Source organism: Ambystoma mexicanum, chromosome 7q (genome assembly GCF_040938575.1).
Source record: "Ambystoma mexicanum isolate Mex_15411 chromosome 7q, UKY_AmexF1_1, whole genome shotgun sequence".
Lineage (NCBI taxonomy): Eukaryota > Metazoa > Chordata > Amphibia > Caudata > Ambystomatidae > Ambystoma > Ambystoma mexicanum.
Window position 1 is genome coordinate 898,925,803 of NC_090941.1, and position 25,558 is coordinate 898,951,360.

The 25,558-nt window shown below is 45.8% G+C and overlaps 1 protein-coding gene across 1 annotated transcript in view; it reads right to left on the reverse strand.

Moving 5' to 3' along the window:
- CCDC81 (coiled-coil domain containing 81) overlaps positions 1–25,558 on the reverse strand; it is a 794,710-nt gene that overhangs the window by 209,906 nt on the left and 559,246 nt on the right. Inside the window, exon 10 of the mRNA XM_069639737.1 lies at positions 14,162–14,269. Within this exon, the coding sequence (XP_069495838.1) occupies positions 14,162–14,269 (108 nt within the window). The remainder of the gene's footprint in view (positions 1–14,161; positions 14,270–25,558) is intronic.

Consider the following 25,558-nt stretch of genomic DNA (forward strand, 5'->3'; position numbering starts at 1 on the left):
AAAAACTTGACATGTTCTTCGCTGCTACAGGAGAAACCGACGATGATGCGAAAGTAGCAACCCTACTATATTCGGCAGGTACATAAGTACTACGCATCTACGAATCCTTCACCCTGCCAGTTGCAACCTACGCTACTGTCAAAACTGCTCTCCATGATCACTTTATCCCTCTATCCAATGTTGACTTTGACAGGTTTGTCATGTGCGGGGAGAAGCAGCATGATGACGAATCGTTAGATCAGTTTTGCGCACGCCTAAGACAGCTGGCAAGCACAGGCAGATGGGCAGATGCAGATGTGATGGTTAGCCATCAACTGATACAGGGATGCAGCTCCGGCAAATTACGGAGACAGATTTTAGAGCATGACTCTAGCTCAAATTTTGGACAATGGAAGGGTGTACGAGCTCGCCGAAAGTAGAGGGACGAAAATGGACGCAGAAGTCCGCCCAGGCAAACACGTGGAGGCCTTTGCAGTGGGGAAACAAACTCAATTGAAACCCTGTTGGAGCCAGAAGAGACAGGAAGCAGCATCACCACAGGGTGGCTCGGCCATTTGCCAGTACTGTGGGTATGACTTGCCACGCTCAGAAGACTGTCCGGCGAAATCGAGAGTCTGCGGGAGATGCAACACGCCAGGACACTATGACAGGATGTGTCGGGCCGCTGCCCCGGTTGCCACGCAGAGAGGGCCAGCCAGGTCAGGTGGTGGTTTCAGGAGGCAACGTAGTGTCCCCGTGCTGGAGCAAGAGGCCCAGAGGCTCAACATAGCCGAGGAGGAAGAGGAAGATGAAGAGGTCTTCTTCATTTCGAATCTGACTACGGGTACGAAGAAACACAGACAACCAACGTGTTTTGTAGACATTCAAGGGACCCCCACTCATGTACTAGGGGGCCTCAGTATGCGTGCTGGCCACAGAACAGAAGCTATCCCAGGCCCACCTCCCCTGGACAAGTCAAGAGCCAGAATTTTCACATTTGGAGGTGACACTCCCCTGCCCATGAAGGGGGATTTGTGGCCCCGGTGTCCCGTGGAGGCAAAGTGATAAAAGCGAGGTTTTTCATCACCGACGTCAGCCCACGTTCCCTGTTAAGTTGTGCTGCCTAGGAAGCGTTGGATCTTGTGCACTTTGCGCTGGAGGTCTACCAAGGAGACATTGACATGCTTCTGGAAAAGTTTGCTAGCACCTTTCAGGGGATCGGCAAGCTGAGGGCAGAACCAGTGCGGCTGCACATTGATGAAACGATACGGCCAACAGCGCTGAAGCACCGTAGGATTCCATTCCACCTGCGGTCCCAAGTGGAGAATGAACTCAAAACACTAATCAGTATGGACATCATTGAAAGGGTGGAGGGGCCGACTTCATGGGTCTCACCCATCGTTGTGGCGCCCAAGCTCAAACAACCCGGCGTGGTACGCATCTGCGTAGACATGCGGCTTCCAAATGCGACTATTAAGCGTGAACGCCATTTGACTCCCACGCTTGACGACATTGTCGGCGAACAGCAGGGAGCCAAGATATTTTCTAAGCTGGATCTGAGAGTTGGTTACCATCATCTTGAACTGCATCCAGACTCGAGGTACATTACCACCTTTACCACACACGAGGGTCTGTACCAGTTCAAGCGCCTCAGTTTTGGCATATCCTCGGCCGCAGAAGTCTTCCAAAACACCATCGGAGGTGCTCTGGCAGGACTCAAGGGTGTTATTAATATGAGTGATGACATCTCGTCTTTGCTACATCCCACGCTGAGCACATGAAGCGGCTGGAGGCGACCCTGCAAAGGTTGAGTGACCTAGGCCACACCCTGCATCGGGAGAAATGCGAGTTCTTCAGGGACGGTATTGGGTTCTTTGGATTTGTCTTCCACGCAAGCGGGGTGTCTCCAGACCCGGAAAAGATCAAGGACATCCGAGAGGCAGCAGCACCCCAGTCGCCCATGGAGGTGCGCAGCTTTCTGGGGATGGTGAATTATTATGGCAGATTCATCAAAGGACTGGCCTCGCTCGGTTGTAGATCAACTGGTCGAATCTAAATGGTCGACAGGACAAATGGTCGACAGGTCAAATGGTTGAATTTTTTTTTTTTCACATTTTTTTTTTGGGGGGTCCCCGTCAACCCCCTTTTTTTGTTGAAAACCCCTTTTTTCCCTAAATGAAAACCGAAAAAAAATATATAACTAAAAAAAAATGTGATCATTTGTCCTGTCGACCAAATTGTGTCGACCATTTGTCTGTCGACCATTTGTCTGTCGACCATTTGACTAGACACCGCCTCGCTCTCCGAGCCCCTGTGGGCCCTGACCAAGAATGACGCTGTGTGGGTCTGGGACAAGTGTGAACAAGAGGCGTTCTTGGCGATCAAGAGAGCACTGTCTGACCAGGGCACGATGGCGTACTTTGACCCCTCTATAGAGTCCAATATCGTTGTGGATGCTAGTCCCGTGGGCCTAGGGGCAGTTCTCATGCAGGCGGATGCCAAGGGTGAAATGCTACCCATCGCATATGCGAGCAAGGCCCTTACAGAGACAGAGAGACGCTACTCGCAGATTGAGAGGGAGGCGGCTGTGGGGCTGCAGGCATTATCGGTTGTACATCCTCAGAAAGCCGGTTACTGTTGTAACAGATCACAAGCCTCTCCTGCCTACCCTAGTGGGCGTGTCCTCGAAGCCCCCTCCATGGATAGAGCGGTGGATGCTTGCTCTCATCGAATATGGCGTCAAATTAGTGTACAGGCGGGGACGAACAACTCGGCGGATTACCTGTCCCGCCACCCCAACAAGGACCGCACGACAGGCCAAGGGGAGGTGGTGGAGTGCCAAGAATACATCCACAGCATCGTCGAAGGGCTGATGCGGTAGCGTTGGCCAGGGAGGTTGTAGAAAGTGCGACATCCAAGGATGAGGTGTTCAAGATCATCCAGGCCGCCATTCGCAGAGGGAAGTGGAGAGATGTCCTGCAGAACAACACCAGGCGGGAAGACAGGGCCCAGAAGGACCTGCAGTCGCTATGCAAAGTCTCTGACGAACTGTCAATTTCAGATGACGGACTGCTGCTGCGGGGACGGCAGATAGTGATACCTCAAGCGCTAAGGGCTAGGGTCCTGGAGCTGGCCCATACAGGACACCAAGGGGTTGCGAAAACAAAGGCAAGACTGCGACCAAAAGTATGGTTCCCGGACCTAGAAGGCCGGGTGGAGTCACACGTGAAAGGGTGCCTCCCGTGTCAAGCAGCGAGTCCCCTTGAAAGAGCACTACCGATCAACTCCATGGAGAGGAGTGAAAGGCCGTGGGGCACGGTCCATGCCGACTTCGGGTCAACTGGGAGGGGCATGTACTTTTTGGTAGTGGTGGACCAATACTCATGGTATCCAGAGGTGGAGCTAGTCGACTCATACGCAGGTGACCACACCATCCTGGCCCTGGAAAAAATGTTTGCCACGCACGGTTTTCCCGAAATCCTGTGTTCAGATAATGGACCGCCCTTTACAGGAAGCCAGTTTGCGCAATTCATGAGGGAAAATGGTATACAGCACTGCAAAGTTTCACCGCTCTGGCCCCGAGTGAATGGCGAAGCGGAGAGACTCATGAGGTCGCTCAACAAGGTTTTTTGCATAGCGGCCAATGGTGGAGGTGAACTGAAGAGAAACCTTTTCGAATTTCTCAGGGAGTATAGAACGACACCACACCAGTCGACTGGGGTCGCACCAGCCGAAGAGTTGTTTGGGCCCTGCCCGAGAGGACTCCTCCCGGAAGTGGAAGGCTGCGAGCCGGGGGTCATAGACAATGACCGAGTGAGGCAAGAGCGAGAGGCCCGCAATGTGAAGGAAAGCGGCAGGAGAGGATTGCAAGACAAGGACGTAGTCATGGGAGACTCCGTACTAGTCCGAAACCGCAGGCCCGAAGGGAAGCTTTCACTGCCATACGAACCACAACCCTGGACCGTCACCCATGCGAAGGGGTCGATGGTCATTGTGGCTACCGAGCGGGGGACTGTCACCCGAAATAGGTCATTCTTCAGAAAGGTCGACATCAGACCCAAAGAAATGGGATCAACGGAACCGGCATCGCAGGAGGACGACGTCGAGAACCCGGAAGGAGACACCAGGGTGGACCCGCCGCCAGTGGTGGTGACCCCACCACTTACCCCGAGGAGCGTGAGGCGGTATCCGACGCGACAGAGTCGCAACCCACCTGTTCAGCTCAAGGACTACGTCATGGACTCAGGAGACTGAACATGAGACTAGCAAGATCAGCATCACCCTGGTGGGCACGTTCAGGTTGTTGTTTGTTACATTGTTTTGTTTAAAGAAAAAAAGGGATGTTACGTCTTTATGTAATGCGCATTGGAAATAAAGACGGTCCCTGCGGCAGTTGCCGCCGGGACCCGGAACGTACGGACGTGTGGCTCATTGTATCTGTGAGTGCATGAGTGCGTGTGCAAGTAGGGGGCGGCCCGAGGCACGGGTCAGCCCATCACAAATGGGATTGTAGGATCGATTTAGAAAGACTGATTTATTGATTTTAATCATTCTTTCTTTTTTGTTTTGCTCAATTTAAAACTATATTTTCACCTAGTACCGTATATAGGTAATTATCCCTACTGATAGAACAGATTAAGGCAAACCTTAACTCTTGGCAGAGCCTGGCTGTATCATGGTTTGGGCAGATACCCTATATTAAGATATCTATCCTTCTGTGCTTGCTCTCCCTGCAGGTGTTGGTGCCAGGCGGCACTCTATTGTGCCTGTTAAATGATCCCCCAATCTTTGTGTGGAAGGGCTCTCTACAGAGGTTAGCAATCTCTTTGCTTCCCAGAGAGGCGGAGGGGGGTTGGGGGGGTGAACTTTCCTAATTTAGTCAACTACTATGGCACAGAGAAGCTGGAGAACCTTTGCGACTGGGTTAACCTAGCCTCCACTAAAATGTGGAAAAATACAACTATAAAATATAAATGAGTGACCTTAAACAGCTCAAATTTGGGAAACCTAAGCACTCCAATCTGAATAGAGGTGAAATCTCTAAGATCAAGTCTTTATACACGGATCCAAGCATCACCATAGGTTCGGCCGACAAAGGCAGAGCACTGGTCTTACTCAACACGTTCGTCTACTACGCTGAGTGCATGAGGCAACCTCAGGACCACAATGTGTATGCTCCAGTAGATAATGACCCTACGGTCAAAATAAAATCCAACATAGAGAGCATACTCCTCAAAGCTGGGGAATTGGATTGGATCTCACACAAGACCAAGATGTTCCTATCCACTACACACTCTCTGATACCCACCTTCTACCTCCTTCTTAAAATACACAAAAGACTAGTGGACCCTCCAGGCAGACCCATATTAGCAGCAAAAGGTGGACTGTTGCAACCATTTGCAACTTATATTTATCATTTCCTCCAACCACTTATCCAAAACACTCCTACGTATGTAAAAGATACCACACATTTCCTTCAATTACTTGAGACTATCAGACTTACAGAAGAAGTAATTCTACTCACCATTCATGTCACTAGTCTCTACACTAGCATGCCTCACGACCAAGGACAAGAAGCTGTCGAATGGTTACTGCTGCAGTCCGACAATATTGGAGCTGCCAAAGAGTTTATCATTATTTTATTGGAATTCATTCCCCAAAACCCTTACTTCAAATACAAAGGCCAGCACTGTCTTCAGACGTCAGGTACCGCCAGGGGCGCCACCATGGCCCCATCGTATGCCAACTCCTTCATGTACAGATTCCAGACCCTGCACATACTGCACCACCCGGTCTGGTGTAACTATCTGGACAGATGGGAGAGATACATTAATGACATTTTTGCGGTTTGGCACCGAACCCATGCTACTTTAAATGATTTCCTCATTTACATCAATGAGATTGTTCCTTGGATCCAGTTTACTGCGGAAATAGGGACACCCAATGTCAATTTTCTTGATGTCAACAGCAGAGTTAAGGATAAAGTTATCTCTACCACTCTTTATACCAAAGTTACTGATAGGAATAACTCGCTCTTCCTCCTAACACACTTAGGAATCTACCATACGGGGAGCCATTAAGAATCAAAAGGATTGTGAGTGATCCTGTAGAATGCAAGATCAAATTTAACAAGCTAGTACACAAATTCCAGGAGAGGGGATACCCCACATCATATCTCGAAGGAGCCATCACAAGAACCACCAACCAACCGCGCCAGGAGCTCTTGCTAACCAAACCGAAAATAACGGCTTCCCCGTTGGTATTTGTTTCCAAATTCTCCTTACAGAGCCAAACAGAATTTACAACACTGGGATATTTTAAGGTGTGATAAAAGAACCATACATCCATTTCCAGCGCAGCCAGTGTTTGCTTACCAAAGAAGCGAGAATTTAAGCGATATGCTAGTCAACACCAGAGACCCTCCACCTGCTAGTATCGGAACAGTGAGACTGGGTACCAACTGTAATAATATCACCAATGGCCCCGTAGTCTTTCACCCCAGCACAGGAGAATAGATCAAACTCAGGGATTTTGCCACTTGTGCGTCAAAGAAGGTCATCTACTGTATTAGATGTCCATGCGGCATCTACTATGCTGGGGAAACTAGGAGACATGTGAGAGTAAGAAGGAACGAGCATAAGTCTAACTTACGTACTAATAATGTAAATTCAGCTGTGGCAAGGCACTTTCACCAACATGGGCACACTATAGTGCAGATGAAATTCCAGGTCCTAGAGACATTGCACCCCAAAGGATATCGAGGCGACATCGCGAGAAGAGCCCAGATAGAAGCATTCTGGATACACTGAATTGAGTTCTTGACACCAAGCGGGATGAACGGGATGAAGGAAGAGCTGAACTTGCACTGCTTCTTGTAAAAACAGAAGTGCCACAGTTCTACTTAAATGAATTAAGTTTGTGAAATGTATTAGAGACACTTGTTCTAGAGTTCATCACTGTCTGCTTTCTACTTTACTATCCCACTTTTTTATGTCTTCTGGGGTTTCATTCCACAGACCACCTTAACATGTCTATACTGAGGTAGAGCACACTGCGCCTGGGTGCAGCTATGCTCCCTTACACACAGTGCGATCATAAGCACTAGTTTGTTTTAGACCTTTTGAGAATAGTTGTCACCCGCATTGACTTTACATCCTTGCTGAGCGCTTGTGCAATTTGTATGAGGCTTCAAGACCCATGTGTTAGGGAGGCTACTGAATCTTACTAAGTTGGACGACTCTGTCACCCACATTTACTTTACAGCTTTGCTGACCGTGTATGCATGTTTATTAGGGCATGAGTATTCCACCTAGCAATCGGGCATGGCTACTTTCACCCCACTGGGGATTATAGACATATTTTTACATCACTAAGCATGACGTGCAGGTGCACGTGACCAGCTAGTATAACACATGTAAGCAATTAGGGAGTGTCATTCAATCTTGAGTGCTCGGCACACCAGCGGACCCCGGAGCGGCTTATGGAGATAAAGTAAAATGCAGATGAAAGGTCGTTTCAGTGTTCCGAGTAGCGGACCATGAGAACAGCGCCATTACAGAAACGCATGTTCTTTTCGGTCTTGCAGCTCTATGAGCGATTGCTGTTTTTGAGCCCACTATCACTGCAGTTATCAGCATTCCATTAGAGGCACGCTCCCCTCAGGCTGGGAGACCACTATAGGTCAACCATTACGGTCTGCACGAGAGGCATAGGCACATTCATTGCGATATCCTAGCCCGGTGAGAGTACATGACACTATGACAGTCCTACATATTCACAGACAGACAAGTAGGTTTTTCTGGTCAAACCGTTTATTTCCCATTTTTCTTCCCTTTTCTTTGGATTCTTTCCTTCCCTTGAGTGTCTCCTCATCCACTTCCCATGATTTGCGGTAATGCATTATTACAATTTGTACACCGGTTCTAACTGGTCTATTGGTGAATTGCCCACCATGATGTTTACAAACTGTTTATTTTGTGGTTTTCACACTGATGTGTCCTTTTGATTCACATTATTTGTTGATCATACTTCTAATGGGTTACTGCTACTTTACCTATGCCGGATGAATATGGGGTCGGTTTCCATTCTGCTGCCTACTGTCTGATTCGTGTATTTTGATACTCGTTGGGGTTCATTTCGTCAAATTTGTTGTGATGCTCACAGCTATTACCCTGATGAAGGATATTATTTCTGAAACACCTTGGCATTTGTAGCACATTTGCACAGGCTGCTGTTTTACGGCCACACTGGTTTTATGTGAATACAAAGTTGGTATCTACTCAACTATCGTTTGGTGTTTTTCTTACTCAAGAATGAAACTAATTTTGTAATCGTCAAAGCAGCACTTTAAAGTAATGTTATTCCAGCGTACTCGCTAGGCTAAGGGTGTGCAGCTCTCACTGCTGGCTGTTTCAGCCAAGGTCCACAGCTTTACCACTAATTTCAATCTAATGCGGAGGCATGTTCCATAGGATATACACCCCAAGTTGATATTAACTGACAATAAGAACCTCAATCAATAATCAGAACTGAAATGACTCAGCAGCACCCACTCATCACTCCTCTTGAACGCTACCATTATTCGAATAAGGATAAACTATCACACAGGGCCCATCTAACATCCTTCCCAGGACCAGCAACAACAATACAACTTCCTTTTTCACAATAACATACACACATGGTGGTTTTGAGGCTTGGAGAAAGTGGGGTGAAAGTTTGCCCTGCATTTATTTTTAGGCCTTTAGAGAACTGTAAAGTAACATTTGAAATGTGAGAAAGCATGAGATATCTACATCTTCAAAACTGGGCCCTCTCCTGTATGATGAAGGAGAGGGCAGTGGATGCCATTTGATAAATGTGTGTTCTCCTCACAAGAAAAGAAAGGCCAGGTTTACAATATAGAGATGCCTTTGTTAGAACCTCTTTATTCAGTTAGACCCTCATATAAATGAGAGTAGCATTTAGATGTGGGTGAAGAGCTTGACCCAAAGAGAAAGAAAATCTGGGCTAGAGCAAAGAGGGCTCTGTCTGGTGTGCGGTACGCCAAACAAGTCTTTACAACGCTATTGCATCGGTATCACAACCTGGATTGCGCAACATATTTTTCTAAAGATGACTCCAGTCTTTGTTGGAGGAGGTGCTGCTGTGAAGGGACATATCTGCAGAGTTATTGGAACTGCCTCAGCTTATTCATGGATATAGTATTTGTTTCAGAGAAGCAGCTCACTCCTTTGAAATAGCCAGAGCTCTGTGTGTAAGGAGTGCATATGGTATGGACTATCAATGTGCCATTTATCCTTAATATTTTTGATAAATTGGCATATCTTCAATTTCAAAAACATATTGAGGAACATAAGAGCTTGGGCCTGCGACAGTCTGGTTACAGAGCACAGCACGGGACAGAAACCACCATGCTTGACCTTAAGTCTGCCCTGGCCAGCATGGCAGACAATGATCATCCTGCCGATGCTTCTGGACCTCTTTGCGGCCTTTGATCTAGTAGACCATGCTCTAAAAGAGACTAGGCTTGGGGAGGTCACCACTGTTCTACCTCAGCATCCAATTGGATATCCTCCTTCTGGGGACCTCGGACTGTCCAGGTTTTTGCTGGGGATGATCACTCTTCACCTGTCGTCCACACATGTGGTGTCCCCCGGGGCTCCTGTTTGTCTCTGCTTCTATTTAACATATACACCCAGCCCTTACTTTACCTGTTAGACGCCCTGGGTGTCCAGTATACCAACTACGCCAAGGACACTCAGGTTGTTCTTCAGCTCAGTGGTCATTATGAGCAAGACCTTTGTGCTATAAATATCATCTACAATGCCATCCAGGACTATATGTTTTGTAATTCATTAGCACTTAACTGTAAGAAGACAGAACGTTTGATTGTTGCTTCTAAAGCAGGTCTGAGTAAGTTGGTGCCCGAGTATTCCAACTTTCGGATTGCAGGCAATATTATTGCTGTCTCAACGAAAGTTAAAACCTTGGGGGTAGTTCATGACGAGGAACTATCTATGAGGCCTCATGTTTCTTACATCCGCTCCAAACGTGGTCTCATCACCAAATGCATAAATTACATCCGTCCTTTCACTACTGTTGAAAACTGTGCCTTGATATCCACCACTCGCGTCAAGACTTGACTATTGCAACAGCTTGTTGGCGGGTACTACAGCTCTCAAAATTCAGGCCCTGCAAGTAACCCAGAATAATGTGGTCGGAGCGACTTTGGGTCTCTCTCGACACGCACACGTTTCCGTCGCCAGCATAGCATTGCATTGGTTTCCTATTAAACAAGGGATCACTCAAAAAATTATGACACTGGCCATTAAATGCCACTGTCAATCATGCCCGGTTTATCTCACAGATCGTGTAAAGCCTAATCTCAATACTAGGAACCTTCCTTCCTCTATGGCGCCTACCTTCTTCCAACCAAGATTCCAACTGGCCCGCCTTGGAGGGACCAGCTTTGACATTCAGGCACCTCTTCTGTGGAATTCACTTCCTGCCTCTATACGTCAAGCTAGTAACCTCATTTCTTTCAAGAAAGCAATTAAAACTCATCTCTTTAACCTTAGCCCGGACTAATCTAGTCATTCTCTACTGTTGTCTACTCTGGTTATGAATGTCTTTTCCCATGGTTCTTTGTTGTTCGTTTTGTCATGTTCTCTGTGCGCTCTCTGAGGTGTACGGGCATGTGGCACTTTATAAAAACGAAAATAAATAGATAAATAAATTGTCTTTGCTAAAAGCGAGGCTGCTAATAGCTGCAGATTGGCGTCTGAGACAGGTCCCTGACTTGCCTGCTTGGAACACAAGCCTCTGGCAAATGCTTATGTATGCAAAACGTACATATCCCTTGCATTAATTGCTCCCTGAATTCATCAATGTAGATTGTTTTTATATCCAAAACAAGAACCTTACATGCCCAGTGTAGAACGAGAGTTCTAGGACATCTGTACTACTAACCGAGATCACTTGTGGATGCTAAACTATCTGAATCTGATTACGCCTTTCAAGAACCTAGGACAGAGGGCTAGGTAGGTTTTAATGTACTTTTATTAGCTTCTTTTCATTGCATAGCTTTGCATTAAATTGGTGTTATCTTATTGTTTTTTCAACTGACTAACTTGCTTGTTCAAAATAAAAAGATTTGGAATCCAAAAAGATATGTTTTTCCTACATGGATATTGGTTATATGGGCATTATCCTGTGTGGCAAAAAGAAATCATTACAATCTGGAACTCAAGTTAAATAAAACATTGTCTGAAGACTGTATGAAAACCTTTTAACTAAAATGAATGTGAGTGCAGATTTTGTGCATATTTATGTTTGACTCTGAAACACAAATGGATTTTACTATTCAGATATTGAACAATACTGTCTCAAATATATTTAACAATGTAATTGTATACTTTTAGGAGAAACATACATGTGCGACAGAATAGACGCTGCAGGCCTTACTCACACAACAAACATGCTCCAAGGTGCCTGTTTTAACTGATCATTGCCATCCATGCTCCCAGTTCCCAATTGTTAATTACCACTGCCGACATTGTACTAGTACTCATTTCCAAAGACCATTACGGTCTGCACGAGAGGCATAAGCACATTCATTGCGATATCCTAGCCCAGTGACAGTACATGACACTATGACAGTCCTACATATGCACAGACAGACAAGAAGGTTTTTCTGGTCAAACCGTTTATTTCCCATTTTTCTTCCCTTTTCTTTGGATTCTTTCCTTCCCTTGGGTGTCTCCTCATCCACTTCCATTGAGGCATCATACTAAGGTTTGCACGTGTATTGTTTTTAGTTAGGTTTTACACATGTTAGATACTCACCTATAGCAACACAGAAAGAGCAGAAAACGTTGCAGTTGCACAGGTTATAGATAGGCCCTGTGTTTAGTTGTCGTATCAAAGGTTATGGTTTTTAGTGAGATGCGCGGGAAGAACTGAAACAGGTGGAAGATGTAGTGAGAAAGGTACTGTGGTAGAAGCAAGGTCAGTGTGTTAACATTGCTGAAGTGTCGCCATATTGGATGCTAAGGCCAAGTGTACTGTGAACAGAATAGAACGCAGGCCGTGATGTGGAGCTGTGGCTCCGTTTAGTTCAGTAACAGAAAACAGATCCCTTCTCCATTTCCCAGGAAAGAAGCCGAGATCAGAGGCACCTATGGTGCACAGATAAACGCTATTTGTATCCTGCTGCAGGGCCTGGACGTGGTAGGAACAGAATGTTTACTGTGGGGAGAACAGGAATGGATGTGCCCTTGGAAGGACACATTCATGAGAATAGGGCATAAGGTTTTGTGATGCCAATGGACAAGCAGACGATTTAGAGCACTACTGCCCTCACCCAAGAGCAGTCATCCCATTTGAATTATAAGCACAAGTATAAGCGAAAACAAATTCATCCCTGAAATTCAGACTCAAGAGCGGTGCCACAGTCACGTCATAACTGGGTACCTGGGGTTGACGGAGATAAGGGGGGTGCAGTGTCTGGAATGCTCTGCAAATTGAGATAGGAGGAGCAAAGGTGATGCCAATACATGTAGTACAAGGTGGGGGGTGCAGCCTGCGTGCGCCGTGGCGTCTGCTATGATGGGAAGGCCTATTGTCTTATCAATGCAGAGTTGGCCTCACCAGTTTACTTTGATTGCGTCTGGATCCGAGGGGTGCACATCACTTGACGGTTTGGATTTATTAATGTGTCCATCTGTTCAAACAACCAATCGTGTACCTGGATTCAATAGTGACGATGTAGTGGGCCATGTGCCTAGGGGAATGGGTTTAGATAAGGTGTGGCCAATCGGTCCAGGGACTATAGGGTAATATTAGCATGTTCTATAGGTGGTAGCGAATTAGGGTGGTGGGATAACATTGTAACTTCTGTATTCAGATTTTGCGGTTTACCGCTATATTACTTGTAACTTCTTGGGAAGTGACAAGCTCTGTGTCATTTCAGTTATATGGGACCATATGAGACCTTTTTGCATGTAATAAACCTTGTTTTCCCTTGCAAAGAGATGCAGTGATTATTTGGCCTTTTGGATTATTTTTACCATTTTGGTTTTGGGTTGTTATTCTCTATACACCCAGAAGGGTCGGCCTTGTATCAAGCACCTCAAAGAAGTGCTTGAGGGTGCAACATAGCAGCAGACCAAACAAACCTGAAAAATGTACAGTAGCACAAAATGTTAATCTAAAAAAACACCTACACCAAATTGTTGTCCCTTTAAAAGCAAAGGATTTTGAAGCTGGAATTACAGCTGTCATAGTGTAATGGTGGGATAACCTAACCATGGACTTATGACCAGCTCTTAATGTTGCTTTCCTAATGCTGTCAAATAAGCAAAGACTATGAAGATTTAACAAAGGTTTGACTCTGCTGTGAAGAGTACAGTTAATTTTAGTGTTCACAGTGAAAGGTTCCACCATCAGGAAAGAACCTGGCGAAGCCTTCATCTGGTTTCCATTTCTTGAAACCACATCTGAAGAAAGATGCAGATAGAATAAATAGAACCCAGTGATTGGGCAGTCTAGGCAGCTATACAAGAAGGTCCAGAAAATGATTCCTATCAGTGAGTGCTTTTGGAAAACACGTTCTGCTTACTGAAGCACACTGGAGGACTTTGGTGTAGGTGAAGTGCTTGTGTAACGTAATGGGTTACAATCACAAGAGAACTAAGTCCTCCATGGCAATCCAGGGCTTCTTCAAGAAGCCCGCAATTGCACATCAGAGGGTTGCTCCGGCAGGTCAGGAGCTTGTTTTGTCTCTATGTCAATCTACTCCCTGACCACAGAGACTGAAAACTGTAGTTTCAGTGAATTATGTCTCAACTGCGATGGTACTTTTGTGGCACAAAAGTATTAGATGGCTTCGATGTTCTGTTAAAAGATAAAGACCAGAGGATGTAACCTGGAACCATTGGTGGGACTGGCCAACAGGCCATCTAGCAAATTCCACTACAGGCTGAAAGTCACTGTGGTCAAGCGAAGGAGTCACAGGATGGGCACAGAGAAAATACTGAATATGAAAAGTGACAATGTATGTGCAGCTACTGGCTAAAGCTACTGCATCGCGGTATGCACATCTTTAACTATGACTTGCTTGCCTGATGTCAATTTAAAAAAGTACTTTCATGATCGTACGTTATTAGGGAAAAAACTGTTTTACCTGAAATTCAGTGGGTCTTTCACACTTCTGGCTTTTAATGGCCTCGGCTACTCCAAGATTGAAAGCAGCCACCTGCTGGCTGTATTCTTTGTTGGCCAATAACTTCAGCTGAAATAAAAGCAGGACAATGAAGCAGTGAGTAAACAGTGTATCAAGTAAATGACCAAACAAAGAAAACTACAATGAAAAGGGCTGCCTTGGGGTGAAGCGCATACATTAGTTCACATAGTGGACACAAGGTCACAGAATGAATACTTTAATGGTTTGTTCTGTTCTGAAGCATGTTTGCCATGTGGACTTAAATCTACTATATGGAAAATGGGCACTGAAGTCTCAAAAACCCAGATCTTCCCGAAAGGAGTGATGAAGAACTGCTTTCTTAAAATAATGTTTTCCCTGTGACATGAGCATGGTTTTGAGTTTCCATTACATGTTATTGCGTATCGAATCTGAAAGGCGAATAATCTGTTAGAATGTGAAACAGATAACCAATTTTTGCAATCTGGTACATTGAAAAGGTGCAATAATTGTATTGAAAAAAATCAGGGGTGAAAATAACAAAATCTAATTACTCATTTTTATCTGTTTGTACAGTTTAAAAGCAATTGGAAGAAGCAGATGTAGGTGTCTCCCAATATTGTAAAACACCCATTGCAAACGTGTTTTTCCTGCAAGAAATGCTAACTCCAAGAGAGACCGTTTCAGCAATCTGGTTATAGAATGGGTTGATGCGCGGATTGATTGACATGTCCAAAAGAGCTGCCAGGTAAGTACATTCTCTTTTCTGAGTTTGAATGCATTGTTTCTGGAAAAGGCAAACAATAGTATCTGAATACCTTCAGAAGGAAACGTCTGTAAATATTGGTTCGAGGGGAGAGGCCAAGCAGAGAAACAGCTTGACACAGAGCATGATCAAGATTAACAAGGGTTACTTGTTTAGCTCAAATGATATCACAGTTAAATGTGACAAGATCAATCCAGCAGGAGAGGTTGTTGTCACACTGCACCTTCATATTATTTAATAAAACAAAGAGCCTGATTCATGCAAGTGTTTTATTATGGGGCAATCCCATAGGAAAACGTTCCATGAACCAGGCCCAAAATGTGCTAGCAGTTAACACATAAGCCATGGAAGATTGTTTTCTATAGTAGGTGACATACGAATTTTGAACAGAATAATCAACTATGAGGCAATCGTAGATTTAGAAAAAAGTGACATAGCTGAGGTTAGAATTAGATATAGAAAATAGACTTTTATGTTATGTTAAAGGTACTTATATAGCGCACTGTCACCAATGGAATTGGTCCCCAGGCGCTCTGGCGGATCTGTAAACAGGAAGGACGGGTAGAGTTAGTTGGTGGGAGAGGAGCAGGAGAGTGGGAGAAGTGATGTGCTGTTGGCAGCTTCAGCTCAGTATACACTGAGTGCAGGGCTTTGGTGCTAGTATCGGATCGGGCAAGACTGCGAGTGCTGTAGGTGATGATTATGTGTTGTTGATGTTGTTATACAAAAGTGAAGAGGGAGAAAAAAGGATGTGCACACGGGATAGGTGGCGACCGCAGGCAGTCAGACCTACACCCAAAGATGAGATGGGATTAAAGAAAAGCTGTAATGTAGGCATTAGGGCAATAAACAGACCAACACAGAGACCACCCAATTTCTTACTAACCACAATTACACACCGGATCTAACCCCTGCAACATTCTGCATTATTATTTGCATGACACCTTTCAACATTTCACTTCTGCATATGAGGGTAGGGTCGAGCAAGGAATACATATGATTATAATTCAATGGATACTTTATGATATGACTTTGCAATCTAGCCTTTCAGTTAAACTCAACCATAGAGTTATGTTGAGATGTATTAATTAACAAATGTGATCAGGCCTTGAACTCTAAATGTAATGTGCTTACAATGGTGATGATTAGAAATAGTCTTCCCGTTTAATTGAACAAGAATATTTAGGCAATAATTTAAAGAACAGAGGGGAAACTTGACAGAAGAACTTGTTTCATACTGACAACCTTTGCAGTTCTTGACAACAAATAAATATATACATAGAGAGAGTACAACTTAACATTTATTTAAAAAACGAAATTCTAATTTTCATAGTGACCAATTTAATTAATTATGATTTTTTGCCATTTTAAATTGAGATCTGGTCTGATGTACCTTGCACCTTAGGTATGAATTGTACATTATTGCTAATTGACACATGTTTGCATACTGTCACATGACACTACACCCTAGGAGGCTAGTGGATTGAGCAGCGTGACCCCAGGAGGCCTGAACCACTACCCTCTCCACAATCCTAGCCGTGGAAGCTGTATACAGTAGTTATCACAGATCCCCATCCCATCCCTAGCATTGTTTGCAGGATGTCAACTACCATCGCAAGAACCATGTTGTGGCCCAAAAAGCCTAAAATTGATTCTGGAATGGGAAGCTGGAAATAAGGAACAAGCCGTTCACAGCTTTGAGACTGCAGATGCAGGACTCAAAAAGTCACATATTAACCATCATGAGTCTTCTCTGTCAGAGAGAAACAAGCTCACAAGAAACATGTGTTGATTCTGCTACAAGCGCCACCCCACTCCGACCAAGGGAGACCACAGCTGTTTTGGGGAAAAGAAAGACTCCATACTTTAGAAAGGTACCTAGGGACTGGACCGCCATGCAAATCGAACAACCTGGGGAAATCTTACTTTGCCCAGGATTTATCCAATTACCAAGTCCACTTTTAACGTCCACACAGTTTATACATATCACACACTCACAGGGCCCAGCAGTGGCTGAGTATATAAGGTGAGTAGCACTTCTGTCAGGTTTGGAAGTGAGGATTTTGAGAGGAGAGTTACATGAGAGACAAAGTGCAGAGTAGAGCATTGCATAGCATCAGGAGGGATGAGAGGACAAAGAGAGCGAGTAGAGAAGGAGAGGCGAATGAGAGAGTGAAGAGGAAGGGAGGTGAAGGAGAGAGAGTGGAGAGGAGGAGAGTGGAGAGGAAGGAGGAAGAAGATCCTTAAAAAGAACCATAGACCTCAGCCAGGGCCAAGTTGAGAGACTGGTTTTCCAAATCCAACAGGAGGGGAAAGCTGAAACTCAAAGGTCTAGCTAGCTGTGCAGTGCCCGATGACTGACCATTCTCAGAGGACCTTATGGTGCCAGGTGTCGGTACATGTTAGGAGAGTCAGCGAGGACCAAAGCATGTCCCTGGCAATTTCTGCAGCAAGCAAGACAGACCCAGAGGAAAAGGTTTTCCGGCAATATACATCCGAGTGACTGTTTAGAAGGCAGTCCTGAACTAAGGGAGCAAGGGATGGACTGAGGACTGTAGTCCTAAGGGGTTTCTGTAGGGAGTCTTAGAATTCTGATTGTAATATCTCGAACACCATCCTGTGGGTTTAGGCATACCTAAACCCTTCCCTTTGTGGCCAAAATAAAACCCAAAGTGAGTGTATGAATGACCTAGAGTCTGACGCTGCTCCCTTGGCCGTGACAAAGCTCTTAGGACTCAACATTAATTAATTATGTGTGCAAATAATTATGTTTATTATTCTTGATATATTTTCAGAATGTGGGAAATAATGTTTTATGTGTGACAAGTAAAATACTTAGCTGTGTTAATTATTACATGGGGGGACAATGCATGAAAAACAAGACATCAAGAGATTTCTTTTGTATTGGAGGGATTAGCAGCACTTTTTAAGTGATCAAAAGCTTTTATCATCTCTCTATCGACACCGACCTAAGACTATTGTAGGCGCTATGTGAGAAGTGCAGAAGCTATGTCAATGGGTTGTGACACTTTGTATGCTATCAACAAATATTGTACTTAACTTTAAAACATGCTGATTCATATCTTCACAACAAATACAAGTAAACCTTTGGAGACCTAGCACCTCTTAAATAGAGAATTTTAGGAGAACAAAGAAGAAAGAACCAATCCGGGGACCACTGTAAGTAGAACTTCTGCTGCAGCAGATCTTTCTATATTTATTTTTTATTATGATCCTTGCAAAGCAAAGACTTATCCCATAAATCTCCACTGTTAAACAGACAGGGCCAAGACCCTTGCCTGAGGCCAAATCTTTAATAGCATCAGTTAATTCCCTGCCACTTAAAGGACAATTCAACTGGGCCTTAAATTCATCATCTAGCCAAGAAACTGGAGTGGAACAGAAGATTCTAGTAATGTACCTTCAACTTCCTTAACCCTAATTTCTCTGTGCAGATGAAGCCTTGGCAGCATTTTACCAGGTCGTTCACCTTTCCATAGCTTTGAGCCATGTCATTCTCCATTTATTTTCTCTCACGAGTGGTATCATTGTTAAAGCAGCGCATCTTGCATTTCATTTTGCACAAAAGGCTTTGTCTTATGTGTACCGCCATGTCAGAAACAGACAGGAACAACAGGAAGACATCCCAAACCCTGATTTTAATACAGGTTATATGATAGTGTAAGAAAGTAGAGTAACCAAGCATATTTGTTCAGTAGAAATGTACACAAGAGAAATTAGTATTTCTGTATTCAGGTTCAACCATAAGAAAGCCTGCATAAATAAGCCCATAATGCAGATGTCATATATATATATATGCAGAAGGGGGCGTGGCCAGCAACAGAGCGATGTAGATGTGAGCCCGCAGAGCTCCATGGCCGGCCTGTAAATATCCTGATATATCCTTGATATTTGTACCTAATTTACAGAGGGCAGAGGAGCGGGCGAGCTGAATTGCTGCTGTGCGATTCCTGGGACAGATGTGGAACTACCTGCAGAGAACAACACTGCGGGTTGATCGCCGGGGCGGCATCGGCCATTTTGGTGTGGGAAGCCTGCTGCGGTGACAAGTGGAGGGAAAGTGGCCGAGACGCGGGTCGTGATGGAGAGGGAGATCAGATGAGCACCTGAAGGGTATCGACCGCTGGAGTGGGGAGAGGCGGCTTCCCATCAGTGTTGCCAGGTCAAAAGGAAAAAATAAGCTGAATGCCCACTCAAAACAAGCCCAACACAAGCTGACTCCCACCCAAATAAGCTGAAAAAACAAAAGCGCCTCTAAAACACTGTGGATAGGTCTCAAAAGTAAGAAATATAACAATAATGCAAATATACATCGAGAAAACACAAACAAAAAATGTTAGAACAAAGCATTTATTTAAAAAAGTATTTTATTTTTAAGTCGTTATTATGTGTGCTTGCCACACAGAGACCTTCAACTGGTGTGGTCCCCAGCTTTCCACCTAAAAACATAATACCTCTCAATATCAGCCTCCTCCATCGAATATGAAAGAAGCCTGGCTAGCACTTGCCAAACACAAGCATGTCCACATGACCCCATCCTGTGCCCAGCCTTTGCCTAAAAAAATAACATCTCTCAACATCAAACCTCTCCATGCAATATGAAAGAAGCCTGGCTAGCACTTGTCAAACACAAGCATGTCCACATGACCCATTCCATCCTGTGCCCAGCCTTCTGCCTAAAAACATAACAACTCTCAACATCAACCTTCTCCATGCAATATGAAAGAAGCCTGGCTAGCACTTGTCAAACACAAGCATGTCCACATGACCCATTCCATCCTGTGCCCAGCCTTCTGCCTAAAAACATAACAACTCTCAACATCAACCTTCTCCATGCAATATGAAAGAAGCCTGGCTAGCACTTGCCAAACACAAGCATGTCCACATGACCCCATCCTGTGCCCAGCCTTTGCCTAAAAAAATAACATCTCTCAACATCAAACCTCTCCATGCAATATGAAAGAAGCCTGGCTAGCACTTGTCAAACACAAGCATGTCCACATGACCCATTCCATCCTGTGCCCAGCCTTCTGCCTAAAAACATAACAACTCTCAACATCAACCTTCTCCATGCAATATGAAAGAAGCCTGGCTAGCACTTGTCAAACACAAGCATGTCCACATGACCCATTCCATCCTGTGCCCAGCCTTCTGCCTAAAAACATAACTCTCAACATCAACCTTCTCCATGCAATATGAAAGAAGCCTGGCTAGCACTTGTCAAACACAAGCATGTCCACATGACCCATTCCATCCTGTGCCCAGCCTTCTGCCTAAAAACATAACAACTCTCAACATCAACCTTCTCCATGCAATATGAAAGAAGCCTGGCTAGCACTTGTCAAACACAAGCATGTCCACATGACCCATTCCATCCTGTGCCCAGCCTTCTGCCTAAAAACATAACAACTCTCAACATCAACCTTCTCCAAGCAATATGAAAGAAGCCGGGCTAGCACTTGTCAAACACAAGCATGTCCACATGACCCATTCAATCCTGTGCCCAGCCTTCTGCCTAAAAACATAACTCTCAACATCAACCTTCTCCATGCAATATGAAAGAAGCCTGGCTAGCACTTGCCAAACACAAGCATCATATATGCCAACACTCCCGCTTTAGGCGGGAGGGTCCCGATTTTTAATTTGAAAATACTGAAACATTTTTCGTTTCTCCCTCCTAAAATAATGGTAACGGCAATGCAATCCAATGGGAGAATTCGGTTCTCCCGATTTCGGTGAGACAATCTCCCTCCAAAGCAATGTAGAATGTTGGCATGTATGCAAGCATGTCCACATGACCCACCCCATCCAGTGCCCAGCCTTCGTCTTAATTACTCCATCGTTTCAAACATTTATATCATTTGTGTTATGATGTGACGAATTCGGCAGCACAAGAAAGCATATCAGTGTGTCCAGAGCTGTGGGAAAAAGTGGCACAAAAGGGAGGGCAGGGTAGGTGGTCTAACGCTGTTATCGGAGAGTGTCCTTAACCTTTACAGTACAGCGAAAGTCTCGGGTTCATACAAAAAAGCAGGATTTCCCTTGAAAGCACTACATCTGGAAAAGTGAAGGCGCCACAGTAAGCCACGGGGATGTTAACTCCTAGACCATGATTTAAATAAGAGTTAACTTCCCTGTGGCTTATTGTAGTGCTTTACACATCCCTGCTGCGGCACAGACAGTGACCCCTGCTGTTAATGGAATTTAGAATCAGGGGTCGCTGCGCCGCAACGGGAATTAGATTGAAGAGTGCTGACTGCCGGGGAAGTGATTCAGCTTGTTACGGTTTTTGCCCGCTTACCCCTCTTAACCACTTAATCCTTGTCCCTCATAAATGGTTTTTTGTATTTGACTACCGAAATGTTGTCCATTTTCAGCAGGATACAGGAGTTCACTTTCCCTTTCCCTTTCGGAAAATCCATGATCGCAAAGGATCCGGCTAGTAGCTCTAGACAGTTTGTGTAATTGGAGTTCCGATGCGCTCCATCTGCCTCCTGTCTGGAGATCCCCGCACCGGGCTCCCCAGCCTGCTCTGCTGACATCTGAATCTATTATCAGGTCCGGGCGGTCGACGAAGATGGCTCTGCCATTCCAGGTCTCCATGTTCGCTAACCACCATTCCAACTCTGTCCTGGACTCTTGATCTAAGAGTACCAGTTGGTGGTAGCGTAGGCCTTGCTGAAGATGCCGTATCTTCAGACTCTGAAGGGCTCGGTAGTGTAATGGCCCTGGGAAGTTTGCTTGTATCGATGCCGCTAGTAAGCCTACTACTCTCGCAATAGTGCGGAGTGATATGCTTGTTTTGCTGAGACATGCTCTTATTTCTTTCTTTATGTCTCTGATCTTTTTGTTTGGGAGTTCCAGTGTCGCCGACTTGGTGTTTATAATAAACCCCAGGAATTCTATCCTCCTCGCCGGAGCCATCTCCGACTTCTCCCAGTTCACTAGGAAACCTAACGAAGTTAAAAGGTGTATTGCCCAGTCGGTCTTGTAGACTAGAGTCTCTTTGCCGTCGGCAATCAGTAGGATGTCGTCTAAATATATAATAATGCAAATTCCTTTCCCTCTGATTGCTGCGGCTACCGGCTTCATCACTTTCGTGAATGCCCACGGCGCCGAGGAGAGCCCGAAAGGCATCGTTGCAAACTGCCATAATTGCCCGTCCCAGTCGAATGCTAGGAATGGACAGAAATCCCTCTGTACAGGAATCGTAAGATAGGCGTCTTTCAAGTCTATCCTCGCCAGCCAGTCGTTCTGTCTGAGCGTATCCCTGAGTGAGCTGGTGGATTCCTTCCATTTTGAAGTGGTTGTAGGCCACCCAGCTGTTCATGTGCCTTAGATTTATCACTGGTCTCACTTTGTTTTTTTGGTGAACCAGGAACATGTTGCTCACAAATCTTGGCGGCGCTATGCATGGTTCGATCGCCCGTTTCTCTGCTAGGCTTCGCAATTCCGAGTTTAGCAGCTCTTTCTCGGCTAGCGTAGTGACTACGGGGCGTGGCACTTGGTCCTGAACAGGGGTTTCTGTGAATTCTATACACATGCCTTTCACTGTTTGAAGGACCCAAGCGTCGCTGGAAAGCGAGTGCCAGTTTTCCCAGAATATAGCTGTCCTCCCCCTACTGGTGGATATGTGAAGCTTCTCACCTGTGGGGAAGTTTTGTCCTCTTCCCTGTCCTCTGCTTCGTCTTCCTCTAGGGAAGCGGCCTCTTGGGGGAAAGAAGGTATCAGGCTGCCTGGATTCCCAGTATTGGTTTCTGTTGTACTGAGGCCTTCTGGATGTTTGATATCGACCGGTCGAGCGACCTCTGTAGCGACCGGTCCCGCCAAAAACTCTCCCTGGGAAAATTTTCTTCATCGAAGCCTGTGCTTTCTCCAGGGAGGTGTAGGTCCCTACGAACCTCCCCATCTCCTTACCAAAAGTCTCTCCGAACAATAGGCCCTGCGCTGCCTCGCCGGCTTCGTATGAGGACAGATCTCCTAGTTTCCGGTCGATTTTCAAAAGGCGGCCTCTCCTGCGCTCTGATGAAATTGCGCAGTTCGCGTTTCCTAGTATGCATACGGCCCGTTGGGCCCAGTTCGCTAGCACTCCTGGGTCTACCTCCTCACCTGTATCTCTGGCTCGTTCGGCTAGGTCCATTATTTTAGCCAGCGGACCTGCCAGGTCGAGGTTTTTCCTAGCAGCTTCTCCAGGAGCGGTCTATGCCGTTCCTCGGGTCTCTGTTCGATTTGGAGACGAACGACAACATTTTAGGGTCCAATTCCGGGGCTTCCACGACTTTGCTCGGCAGGTCTGGTCTTGGACATTCAGCCCTCAGTCTTTGTCTGACCTCTTTTTCGAGAGCTTTCCTCAATCTCTGCGTCATGTATTTCACCACTCTCGGTGATGGCACCCACTCTGAGGATCTCGGATTTCTGATTTCTTCTGGTTGGAACATGTCCGCCGTTTCGTCCTCTTTTAGGTGGTGGAGTTTTCGTTGCCTTTTCTTAGGCGGAGGTGGCTCCCCTCATCCGCTTCGTTATCTGCATCCGCTTGGGTGGATGTGGGGGATATCAGCGGTTCCTCGTCTGGGAAGCCTTCTGGGGGTTGCTCCTCCGTACAACCCATATTGTCATCCCCTGGGTAGGGGGTCCGGAGCCCCGGCACCTGGGAATCTTTCATGAACGCTTCCTTTAGTCTGAGGAACGCGTCCGTAGCCTCTGGGGCTCCTGTACTCGCCCCTGTCGGTTGGCCCAGGGGGTCAGAAGATTCTTTGCTCTTCTGGGCCCTGTTACACCCCTTAGGGTCGTTAAACGTTGCCCTTGTGGACGCACTTTCTTCCTGCTTGGTGTGTTCTTCCTTTTGGCTCAGGAATAGTTCTATGGTATCTAGCCTTTCTTGTAAAGGCCGCACTCCTTGGGCCACTGCCTCTGTCAGTGAATCTTCCAGCACTTCTTTGAAGCTATAGACTAGGTCTTCTTGGTAGACTGCCTCCTGCTCCTCTTCGCTCCACTCGAAGTTCGACATTGTGCTGGCCGGTGCCTGAATCAATACCTGGCTAGGTGTAGTGGCGCGTCCACAGGTTCACTTTGCTCGAGGCTGCACCTTCCTTACACAGTATGTATGTTTGCAGGATATATCTTTCTTATTTGCCTGGTAATACTCTATACTCGAGCGTCTCCTCTGTCTGAAGCCACTGCCCCGCGTAGGAGGCGTTCACTATTGGCGCATTCGCTGCACGTGGCCGTTTCTGCTTGGCTCGCGGGAAGTCTCCCGCCTGCGTAGAGCTCCTCCCTTCCAAGGGTTGGGGCTGTGAACTTGCGCTCTGCTAGGGGGTACGGCAGGCTCCTGAGGTGTTGTGCATTACGACACGGGGCCTCCAAATCCCTTTTAAACACTAAAACACTAACGCTCGCACGCTCTACTATACATGTTTATTCTATTATTGTCCATGGTGTACAATTCCAGTTATGTTAATGGAATAAAACAAGTTTTGTCAAACGGATATTACGGAGCGAGAATAAAGAGGTACTTATCTTGTGGAGAGCAGGAAAAGAAGAGGAAGGACACAGGAACAGGAAGGACTAGGTCACATGGCCAGAGACTAGGGGACTACAGGATTGATGGGATTTGAAGTTTGGCATTTGTTTAAAAAAAAAATATATATATATTTATATTGAAAGTTTACAAAGTTATATTTGTTGAAACTGCTGGAGAGTAGAGAATAAAGAAGATGAAAGCTTAATACTCGCCTCTGTCTTGACATAGAAAAAGCGGTTAACAGGGGAAATAAGCAGACAAAAACCGTGACAAGCGACCAGCAAAAATTATAAGCGACTTCTGGCAAAAAGAAGCCCAAAGTCGCTTATAACAAGCGGACCTGGCAACACTGCTTCCCATCTGCGCACGAGTGAAACGGAAGTGCCTGCAGTTGGCAGAGATCTCAACGAAGGACCCGACACAGCCTGAGCAGTGGGTCAGAGGCCGGGAGGGGAAATGGAGGACGGCGTCTGGTGAGAAGCAACTGAGGTCGGAGTGAGCACATTCAGGGAGCATCTAAAGGAGACAGGAAGAGGAGGCCCTCTTCAAGGTATTTATACCATCGCCATGCATCAGCTACAGACAGGAGGGGGGGTCCAGACCAGCAGATGCTGCGCAAGTGAGGGCAGTGGTGACCCCAACAAGTTATTTCTGACATCTTCAGCTTAATTGACTGCAGCAGGAGAGGAAGGTCCCTAGGGGGAGAACCAGGAGAACATATGCAAAGTAAAGCAAAAAATGAGAGAGGAAGAGGAGATAAATAGAAAATATAGCATACAAGACAAAAAGTACAACTGGCAAAAGAGAAAAGTGAAAGAAAAGGCCAGCAGCAGACAGAGTGATTGATAAGGAGGACCCTAGTTTGAAGCAGACAGTCATTGAGATACTGGTGCTGGGCTCAAGCCTGGGAAGGCACATTTGGGAACAGGGTACACACAATAAGGAGGTTATTGTTTCAAATGCTTGTCATTCGTTAGAAATGGGTTATGCCCAAGCAAGGTGTATTAACACAAAGAGGAAAGGGCATACCACCCATGTATTTAAAAAGAGGGGCATATTGTAACGCTCACCT